The 11873-nt window shown below is 37.6% G+C and overlaps 1 protein-coding gene across 8 annotated transcripts in view; it reads right to left on the bottom strand.

The window, feature by feature from the left end:
• Positions 1–11873, bottom strand: part of Ppp6r3 (protein phosphatase 6 regulatory subunit 3) — a 153387-nt gene that overhangs the window by 45421 nt on the left and 96093 nt on the right. For all 8 annotated transcript variants that reach the window (XM_004627125.2, XM_004627127.2, XM_023710637.1 and 5 more), the window contains exons 9-12: positions 8567–8696; positions 6568–6720; positions 4829–4978; positions 3362–3426 (exon numbers count right to left, since the gene is read on the bottom strand). In XM_004627125.2, coding sequence (XP_004627182.1) covers positions 3362–3426; positions 4829–4978; positions 6568–6720; positions 8567–8696 — 498 coding nt within the window. The remainder of the gene's footprint in view (positions 1–3361; positions 3427–4828; positions 4979–6567; positions 6721–8566; positions 8697–11873) is intronic.

Raw genomic sequence — 11873 nt, forward strand, 5'->3', positions numbered from 1 at the left:
TATTTTATTTTTTTAACATAGTATTTTAAACATTCACTAATGCCTATTGTAACTTTCCTTTGTATCTTTTTGCAAAATTGTTTTTAGAACTTTAATCAGACTGTAGGGAACTGAGGGCAGAATCCTGCTTTCTTTTTCTTAAAAAAAGACAGATCTTATCATAATTATATAAATTGATGAAGATAATTATCTACCAACAGTATTTGTCTTTCTGGTTTTTTGAGACAGGCTCCCATAAGGTATGTCCTTGAACTTCCTACATAGCCCAGGCTGGCCTTGAACTTGTGACAATCTTCCTGCCCCAGCCACCCGAGTGTTGGTATTACAGGCATATACCACACCTGGCCTTCGACAGCATTATTCAAGTTAAGTTGCTAACTGATCTGAGGAGTGGGCAAAGAAAGGTAGTGAATGAACTGGCACTGGCTGACAAATCATTTTGAACAAAGGCAAATAAACTTACTCTGATTCCTTTCATTATTGAGGGTCTAAACTTTCTAAACATAATCACCCTTTGTATTTACACAAACTTTTTATATCCATGTGACTTCACACTTTACAATGTGGAGACTTTAAATTTTATGAAACAAAAGATTTTTAACTATAGAAAGTAAAATACCAACAAAAGATTTCTGCTTAAAGAGACAAAAATTTTTCCAATTAATCAATCACACTATGCTTGGATGCTCGGCTGGAAAGTGTCTGCTAGACAATCTCAGAGGGTCTGATGACACATGGGAGTGATTTCAACTAAGTTACTGAGGGTCTCTTTCACTTCCACACTAAAGACCAGGAGATCCAGGTGTTCCTATGGGCAACTTCTGACTCCTGGTGTCCCAAAGTCCACAGATGAAAACAAAGGCTCATTTGCAAGCTTTCAGCCCAGGGCTTCCAAGCTGCTTTAGCTTCCAGTGCAAGGACACAGTAAGCAATCTCTTTTCAGAACTTTCTAGCTAAAGGGAAGGCTATTTATCTGCACTTCAGAGGACATAACATTTAAAGGCTGGCCCAGTGAGGTAAGCCAAGAAAGGGAAGTCAGGGAAGACACAAAGGAGCTAAGATGGAGTCAGACAAGTAATGAGACACACCAAATGGGCTACACATAGTACCCCAAAGAAGCTACGCTAGCAAGCTTTTTGGAGGTTTACAGCGACAAATCAAATGCCAATTTTCCATAAAGAATTAATTAAACAAAATCCTATCAGTACTTATTAGTTTTTTTTTAGAAACCTCACAAAGTAAAGCTAACACCTGTTATGAGCCACCTAGTCTTCTTGAGACTATGAATCTCAACAGAGACACACAGCAAAAAAACTAAAAAAGGAAGATGAACTTTAAAGGGTTATGAGTAACTTTTTTGGTGACAGACACATAGTGTCTTGGCTCCATGATTTCAGGCATCAGCTGTCATTCCTCACACTATATACCTAAAGAGTCTTGACAGATGAAAACTTTACCTAAATAAATTTGACTTACAAACGAGCACAATCTCTGCATTTCTGTTAGAAAAATTAGTTACTCATATGCAGAAGGACGAAACGAGACCTCTGTTTCTCAACACATACAAGATGGACCAAAGACCTAAATGTAATTAACAGCAGGAGTATGAAACTACTTGAAAAAAATATAAGGGAAGTATTTTAAGACACTGGTGTGAGCAAATATTTTTTTGGATAGGACCTCCAAAACAAGTAATAGGAAACAGGATCACATGAAACTAAGAAGCCCCTGTATAGCGCCAAAAAAAAAAAAAAAGTAAACAAAAGTTAGAGAAGTCAACTTAAAAAAAAAAACCTGCTAGCAAGGATGGAGCAAAGGAAATTCTTACACATTGTTGCTAGAATCCCACTGTCAATTGATACAACCATCATGGAAAACAGTATCGAGGAACCTCAAAAAAATAAAAATAGAACTGCCACATAATCCAGCAATTCCACTAACTGGGCATTATCCCAAGGAATCCAGTAGGAGGAAGAGACATCATACTCCATGCTTCTGTAGCACTGTTCACAACATCCAAGATAGAGATCAACATGTATGTCCATCAACAGATGAAAGGAAAAAAAATATATTTACTATATGTACTGACTATTATTCAGCCATAAAAAAAGATGAAATCATGTCATTTTGTCAACACAAACAGAACTGGAGAACAGTAAGTGAAATAAAGGCAAAGTACAGAAAGACAAATACTGAATGTTCTTATGTGGAAGCTAAAAAGTTTATCTCAAGAAGAAGAGAATAAGTCACCAGAGGCTGGGAAAGTAGAGTAGGAAGAATACAGACATTAGAAAGAGTAAGTCCTAGTGTTTTGTGCACAGTGGGGTACTAATAGTTTAAAACAACTTGTATATCTTAAAATAACTAGAATAATTTGAAGGTTCCCAAAAAAGATTACCCTAATTGTTTCATATACTGTATACTTAAGTCTAATTATTATACATTATTCCATGAATACATACAACTATGTGTCAATTTTAAAAATAAAAACTTCAATACTCATAAAAAACATACTTTGAAAGTATTTTCCCAAACCTACCCTATGTTACCTGCTGCAGAATTTATGAGGTGGCATTCAAGTTCCTCTGGCGTTAAAGAGGAATACCTGCCATAAGTCATACATAACCAAAAGCTACTTATATACACTGTACAACCAATGCTTCATGTAAGTTTGTCTATCAACTAACAAATTTTCTAAAGAAAATATTAAGTAAAATTTCCCTTAGTTTCATGCTTGCAGGAACTTTTCTCTATATTGAAAATATGCACCTAGTATGTTCCTTTCTAAGTAACTGATCATGACAAATACGCCAATTTAAACTATCACTAAGGTGAACTTAACTTTATGATTATTTTTCAGTCCCTTCCAGTTCATTCTTAGAAAAAAAGTCTTTCATAAAGAACAGGGAATTGGGGCTGGAGAGATGGCTCAGCGGTCTAAAGCACCTACTTAGAACAAGCTTAGCAAAGCAAAGGGACCACGGTTCAATCCCCCAGAACCACATGCCAGCCAGCCCCGCCCCCTGGTGGGCTAAGCTGGCCACACACACACACACACACACACACACACACACACACACATAAATAAATAAATAAATAAAAATTTAAAAAGAACAGGGAATCCCAAATTCAGACAGAAAATTCCACCAAAGGGAAGGAGAAAGAAAAATTAAATTTTAGCATGCTCAAGAATTTACAATGTTCTCTGTAGTATCTAAATATCCAAATATACATATTATCAGAACACTGTCTTTTACACTATAACTTACTTTAATTTTTTTTCTACCTGGGCCTGTGTGAGGAATACACTTTTTTGCAAATTCTAAATCAAATTGAATTATTTTCACAAAAATTTACTTACTGTTTCTTCTCATTCATTTCCCAGGCTTCAAGTATTCTTTCTATTAATTGACACTTTTGAAAAAGCTAAATAAGAAAGAATATTCCAGTTAACATTTACATAAACATTGAAGTATCAAAACTTTGAAGTGAAATAGAGCTCTAGTTAAACAGAACAGTGGTATGCATAACATAGCAAGCTACATGGAGGTCTGAGCTAATGGCCAACCCAAATGCAATGCAGTGATAATCACCTCAGATCCTACAAATACTAGAGGGATTGAGAACAGGACTCACACCTCACAGAGCATCTACTGGGAAGCTCACAGCTACAAGTGAACAGCTGAACTGAGGCAAAGCCAGGATCTGTTAGCTGGCAAAGCGTGGTCAGAAGTACAGAGCCTGACCAAAATGAAGACGAAATAAAGAAAATTATGCCTCGGCAAAATAACAGAATTCAAGCAATAGTTAGAATTTTTAAATGTCAGAAACACTTCTATGTATGGTACTATCATTATGCTAACGTTGAAAATAGGTGTGTCTTGCCAAAATCCTGCAAATCAATGACAATTGGTGTGGACTGTAATCTTGGAATATGTAATGCCATTTATTGCAGGCATCTTTAAATTTCCCTACTTGGTTATTCTGGCCTAGCCTTTTGTATCTTTCAGGTTTTAGAATAAAATCAAGTAGAGATAGAAATTGCCTGAAACTAAAAAACCTCAGAAGGAAATGTGAGGGTTGACAATAAAATCACTCTCAAAGATCCCAAAATGGCTTCATCTAATATCAACAGAACTCACATCTCCAAGCTTTCAGTCTTCTATTTAGCACCAGAAATTAAATTCCAGTATGTCCAAGAACTGTTATGATGTTCTCTGCACCATTTAAGTATAAAAGATAAAAAATATATCTTTCAACACATTAATTTTACCACAGAAATAGCCAGTTGAATTTCTTTTACTGTTATCCTTATTATTTTGTGTTACCAAAGACTGAACCCAAAGAGTGCTACGCTACATTCCCAGCTCACCCCCACCCCCAGTTCTTTTAGTTTTTATTTTGAGAAAAGATTTCACTTAAAAAAAAAAAAAATCACTAAGTTGCCCATGCTGTCCTTTTTTGGTGGAACTGGGGATTGAACTCAGGCTCCTGCACTTGCCAGGGAGGCACTTATTCTACTGAGCTATTTCCCTGGCCCTCATGCTGTCCTTGACTTTGCAATCCTCCTGACCCAGCCTCTTCAGCAGCTGGGACTATAGGCATATGCCACCATGCTCAGGTAGTTTTTTAAAAAGTCAGTTCATATAATGATTATCTGGCTAAGATTTGACTTATAGAATCATTAGGTTAAAAATGCAATGAACATGACAGTTAAATTTTAGTACTCTGAAATGTAACTTAATCTCTCCTTACATGTCATATATTGAAATGAAAAGCTACTATAATGAGAAAACAGTAGAAGCAAAGTAAAACCAATTAAGCTTACATGTTTCAATAATATATTGTCACCAGCAGAGTCTTGATCAGTAATTGTGCCATTTTCTGTGTTTTCAAAAGGACTCGCAAGAATCAGTGCAATACAAATTTCCACTTGTGTATGCAAAAAATTATTCCATGTATATTTAAAGAACATGTCCTACAAAAGAAAAACCATGTTTTCTTCAGTTACCTCCATGTTCAAGCCACTCCCTCTAATACATTTACAGAGTAAAATTAATGTGGACTTAAAGGGGTTTGAAATACCATTTCATATCTTAAAACAATCTATATGCTCATTTAATATCCCAAAATTTACACAAAATACAATAGAAAGCAATAAAAAAAGCTATGGAGACGAGATAAGGAAATATCTGTTTTTAATGCAACTAATGCAAATACTAAGTTCAGCAAATTACTTTTATTTATTTTTAATAATTTTATTGAGAAGCAAATAGCAATGAGAGAGTTTCAAAGCCGACTAGTAGGACAGTTTCAATAATTAATACATTGCATATTGTTGTCTTAGCAAATTTTTAAAGAAACTCCTATGAATTCCATTTTGAGGGCCAGGGATATAGCACAGTGGCACAGTGCCTGCCTAGCAAGTACAGGATCCTGTGTTAGATTTCCTATATCCCCCTTCCCTGAAAAAGGAATTCCATTTTCATTTAATATTTACAACTCCTGGTACTGAAAAAAAAAAAATTTACAACTGGCTTTTGTGCAGAGCACCATGCTAGGTGCAATGTGGGAAACAGTTATTTAGTTAGACAAAACATGGCTCTCAATCTGGAAGTGCTTATAATTTAACAAAGAATAACCACTGTAGCATTTGAAGTATTCTATAACAGCAGCAAAAAAAAAAAGAGGTATGAAAGATAGAGACATGTGCATCTCTCAGAAGCATATGAATTTTTCAAATTACATTAGATATAATTTGTTCCACATTGTTCCTGTTTTCCATCTTCTAGACTGGCATGCCTCCTAAGAGAAGCTGAAATGTAACTCAAAACATCTCAGTAATACTAGGAAGAACAGTATCATGGATGATGGTATGTGTAGGTTTGAAATTTGGCGAGTTAAAATACTGACTTTCTTGCTCAATACCCAGGGAATGCACTGCCTCTCCAGAAATCTCAAAAACAGATACTCTTGTACAGAGCACTTTTATACTTATTATGCCAAGAGAAGTATACCTAAAATATGCATCATAATGCCCATCATGTACTGAGCAAATGTGTTCTCTGAAGCACCCCGAAATGTCTCCAAATATATGACACGAGATGGCTTGTGAAAACCACCAAGTGTTAATCATAATGATTCCCTGTGGTAGGGACGGCAGAACAGAGCTGGGCCAGGACATTTCAAGCACAAACCATGACCAAGGGAGAATGCAGGGCAGAAGCCCACATTATTCCCAGGCTTTGCTTCTTCCCTTCCATTGACAAGCAGACCACCAGCAGTCTGACATAAGAATGGAGGCTCAAATATAAACACTAGGCAGCCTTATATTTTTTAGATATACTCCTATGGAACAGAGATGAAGGGGTATCTGCGAGTTCTGAACAGGAACTCAAATGCTGCAGCTGGCAGGCACTATTTACACGGGACTGGGCTTCTTGAGGGAAAACATATCTAATCTTCATTGGAATGCTTCATACACAGCCACAATGTGACTCCTGAACAATCATCAGCATCTAAAACTTACAATAAACGTATTCAAATGTCTGCAAGGGATCATCTCACCAATATGACGCCAATGCTGTTTAGTTCCATAAGGTCCCCATTTATACTGCTGGTATTGGTCTGAAGCAAGCTGGATATTAATCTAATCACATTCAACCGGGTATTCCCCACGGGAGGATCTAACACACCCCATGTAGTCTTCATCACACTTTTCTGAGGAAGAAAAACTTTCAATCAAATTCAGTTAAAGAAACAGACAAACAAAAGCTGTATATGTTAACACATACCACTAGGCAAACTAACCCCACAAAAATTTTGGCCTGTTATGCCTAAAAGCAAATCTAAAGCTTCTGCTGTTACCTTCACCACAAAGTCAAAAAAATCAAGTAACTTCCTTAGATTAAAAAATCAAGTATACCCCTGCTCTAACAGTCAAAGTTGTCATGAGGAAAAAGTAGAAAGTTATAAAAGTCCACAGGAAAGGGGAGCTAGATTACTTCAAATTCTGACCAGAAATCTAACAAAATAAAGTTAAAGCAATTTTGGAAAACAGTCCCCAGGGTGGCCATGATACAAACTCAGATGGTGCCTCTGGTCACAACCCTGAAACACTATCAACTTATCTTGTTCTTGTCTATGAAGATTTGTATAGTTTGAAATCACAACAGACAAAAGCAAAAAACTGCAATTTTCAAAGTCTGGCAGAAGGGAGTAGCAAATTTGAATGCAGCAGTGAGGCTTCCCTTTATGAAGGTCCATTCATACCACCCCCTCATATCCTTTGGCTCCCCTCCCTCCTGAGGCCCAATGGGATTGTAAAGTTACAGCATTTCTCCATGTGTGACAGCTCTGACTTTCTAGTGCTTGCCAAGCTTGCATAAACAGGCTGGGGGGGGGGGGAACTTTCATTGATCTACTCACACACCTCTTTATATAGTAAAATTAGGAACAATTGATTATTCTTGGAATAAAAGACAAGCCCCAAGGAGATACTGCCTCACTTTGAGTAGGGTAAGAATTAGATACTGCTATGTTTCCACCTATGAGGGAGAAGCGAGGTAAACCACCTACAATACTATAGGTGGACCCTTCATCACACACTTCCATTTCTCATTTGTGATATTCTTTCCTCTTGTCCTAAATATTTTGTTTACCTCCCTTCTTGTTTCTAGAACTAGCATAAAAGATGCCACAACTAACTGTTAAACACCAACAGGAGCACGTTCCCTGAGATGAGCATTAACAACCTAAGTGCAGACAGGAACCCTGCAATACCTGGCACCTGGCAAGACAACCTGGAAGCTAAAATGGACTCCCTGGAGTACAAATGTTATTCTGTACTGCTCCTCCTCCCAAGTGGTTGAACAGAAAACATCTCATATAGAAGAAACCAGTAGACTAAATTTTCAGCAAGCCAGAGAGTAGACAGCCATAGAGAGAGAGACATACTACATAGAAAATTGGATCTAACCACACAGGGCAAAAGCAAAGAGCAACATGGGAGAACTGGGGCAGAAGCAGAATTCTCACAAAGCTACATCTCTTACCCTGATCTCAGTCTCTGTCCCAAGCTTCACGGCATGAAGTATAGGTAAATCCTCTCATAGACTGCTAACACCCTTTCCCCTAGATCTTTACCAAGCATAAGGAAGACTTCCACTTACAGACTGCTGATACCCTCTTTCCTAGTATTTATCAGTCCTCAAGTATTCCACAATTTGCACGCAAATACTTCACAATGAAAATCTAGTGCCCCAAGCCATGGCTTTTCTGTACTGTGCACTAAAACCCCAACCTTTTATCTTTTAAGTAGTCCCATTTGTCCACCCGATTGCTTCTATTCTCAATAAGATAATACAATTTCAAAGAATGAAGCCTAAAAAATTAAATTTACCTTAGATAGTATATATGTACCTACAAATTTATAGAACAAAATCCTGAGTTTTCTAGGCAGGTAACTATTTTGTGCAATTCTATCTCACGTATCAGTTTAAACAACATTTATATAGATAAAAGCTAATTCCTGGCTGGCCGGCCATACTTCGTACAGCTCACTTACCTTGGGTGGCTCAAGCAGAAGTTCATGAAAAGATCGAAGTCTTCCTCTGATAGCTTCTAGAACACTCTTGTTGACTGAACACACTGAATGACTCATGCCTGGTGGACAGATCTCTATATGGCCTTCAAATCTTGAAACAAAGGTAACTTTAGTTATAATTTCAGAATAAATCAGGATGTTCCCTACTAACCATGTAGGCAAATCCTTAACTACATAACTATATAATCATTAACAGCAATATTTCTTGCTGTAAGAAGGGACACAGAGTATAAAATAAGAGGGGGGCTGGGCATGGTGGCACTCTGGGAGGACTGAGGCAGGAGGGACTAAGACAGGAGGACTGCAAGTTGCAGACCAGTCTGTACAATCTAGCAACTCAGCAAAATTCGGGTGTGGGTGTCGGGGGGTGTCATCTGAGATATAGTTCAGTGCAAAGGCTCTGGGTTCAATCCCCTGTACCTACCTCACTCCCCCAACACACACACACATACACACAAAGATGGTATAATAAAACTTGCATGGGGATCAGCCAACATGACCTCCAATTGAAAAGGGCTACAATATCTGGTAAGAAATTATATGATCTCTTGGGGCTGGTGAGATGGCTCAGTGGTCTAAAGCACCTACTTAGAACAAACTAAGCTAAGCAAAGCACAGGGACCGCGGTTCGATCCCCCAGCACCACATGCCAGCCAGCTGCGCCCCCTGGTGGGCTGAGCTGGCCACACACACACTAAATACATAAGTAAATAAATAAAAATTAAAAAAAAAAAGAAATTATATGATCTCTTTACATTCTCTTAAATTTCCTAACTCCTTATAACTTACACTAAGACTCTAATAAGAATATTTGGAAAACAAATGGAAATACAATTTCTAAATTATAGGGCACATCATATTGTCTCTCAGTTTGGGATAATAATAATAAATGGGTCTCTGTATGTTCCATAAAGTTACTCCTGGGTAATAAACACTGTTTCTAGTTAAAAACTTTAAACTATTCTACATGAAGTCCAGTCATTATAACCCATGACTTTTAAGAAAACCATTACAGTGGAATGGGACTCCCAAGTTCCAACTGGTGTTAATGACTACAAGGGTACGGTGGTTCTTAAGGTGGGAAGGAAAGAGACCTGAAGAGGAAGAGCACAATGTTAAGGCCTAAGTATGAAGTTTAAATCAAAGGACATACCTACAAATGCTGTGTTGACTTCATAGTGCAAACTAGAGGTTAACAGTGTTACTGCTGGAGCCAGACTGCCTGAGCCCAAATTCAGCCTCTTAAATTACTACTTATTTATTGTAATGTAGAAAATTGAAAAAGAAAGAAAATGTAGCCACTCCACACCAGTGCTTCTTGGCTGCTGTGAGAGCAAGGTGAATGCAGACAAAAATGCTGAGAACACTGTCTAGTTTATAGTGAGTTCCTGGAAAGTGCTGACCAGTGACCATGGCTGGAAAACACACCCCAGTATGAGGGATTTCCAATCCCAAAGGCTCAGAGAACAGCATTCAAAAACTCTACTGGGAAAGGACAACAGAAAAGGCCTCTGGCTTTGACATGCGTATGGGTTATAATAACTTATGTAGCTAAACTTTCTTCATTAAAGTTCCTATCAAGACAGCCATGCTTAAAAGTTCTTTGTGAGCCAATGAGATAGCTCAATGGTCTAAAGTGCATGCTTAGGCAAGTTTAGGCAGCAGCAGGGGACCGTGGTTCAATCCTGGCACCATAAGCCATGCCAGTCCTGTCCTAGGGTGGGGTGAATCGGCAAAAAACAAAACAAAAAGAAAAACTCTTTGTAGCTCCATAATTCTAGATTATTTGCATGTTTTTACTAGTATTTTTAAATTCAGCTCACCAGAATTTACTTTTTATATAGGCCTATTTTTGCCACTTAACAATTTTCGTGGAACTGGCCTTTAGATATATAAAACATAAGCTACATACTAACACCCTTTATTTATTTTTTCCCATAATTTTATTGATAAACAAATAGCAATGAGACAGTTTCAAATCAAATTGGTAGGACAGTTTCAATAATATACACATTGCATACATTCTTCCTAATGGTTAATTGCTGTACAAGATGCGGACATGATATCCTATTTACAAACACCATTAGAACAAATCCCTCTGTTCATTAAGAGAATGTAACTATATATCTATCCTAACCACTTTGAATACACAGATACAAAATGGACATACATCTGTATATCCTTTTTGTGTTAAGTTCCGTTATGTGAATATTATAAAAATGGAATAAGGGTTTTTTTTTTTTTTTTGCTCGGAATGCCTTCAGGGTAGATTTGGCTGGCTGGAGTTGTGGGGATCGAACTACAGCCACCTGAGGCTTACAGCTTTGTGGAAGCAGTCACTTAAAGAACTGAGCTAGGGCTAGGCCCCCCTAACACCCTTTAACCATTCATATTTTACTCACTGATTTTAATACATGCCTTTAGTGGTCATCATTTACGTATTCACCCTAAGTACTGCTGTCAATATCCATGGTGTTTTCTATAATACACTGGCAATGAGGCGCCATATTATAAAAATGGCACATTTTAACATGTAGTAGTCAAGTTCATAGCCAGTATGTATTTGTTTTTAAGAAACTGGCATGAATTTTTTACAAAGTGGCTATGAATTTTGTGTTCCCAATAGTAATGTGTGAGGCATCCAGTTGCCCCAAATCATTACCAGCAATGGATACTGTTCATTTGGTTCTTGAGGTTTAGCCACATGGCAGGCCAAACAGTGGCTCCCCAAAAGAAATGCCCACTTTTTAATATTCAAAGACTGTAAATACCACTTATTTGGGAAAAGTTCTTTGATGATATAATTTGGGATATTAAGATGAAATATTATCCTAGATTATACAGGTGGCCCTAAATGCCATCACAAGTGTCCTTACTGAGAGAAGACACAGACAAGATGCTAAGATAAACTATGCCAAGGGTCCCTAGAAGCTGGAAAAGCCAAGAACAATTTTCTCTTAGCACTGCTGGGAGGAATGCAGCACTGCTGACATCATCATCTTAGGCTTCTGGAATTCAGACCCATGAGAGAATGAAGCACTATTTTTTTTTTTTTTTTGGTGGTACCGGGGATTGAACTCAGGACCTTGCGCTTGCCAGGCAGGCACTTATTCTACTGAGCTATCTCCCCGGCCCGAATGAAGCACTACTTTAAGCAGTGAAGTTTGGGGGTAATTTATTTATAGCCAGAAACAGAGTTTATGTGAAAGATTACAGCAGTATCACAATGAGGTTTTAATTTTAATTTCAAATGATTTTGGTAAAATTA

This window comes from Octodon degus, unplaced genomic scaffold (assembly GCF_000260255.1).
Source record: "Octodon degus isolate 3935 unplaced genomic scaffold, OctDeg1.0 scaffold00018, whole genome shotgun sequence".
In the NCBI taxonomy this organism is placed as follows: domain Eukaryota; kingdom Metazoa; phylum Chordata; class Mammalia; order Rodentia; family Octodontidae; genus Octodon; species Octodon degus.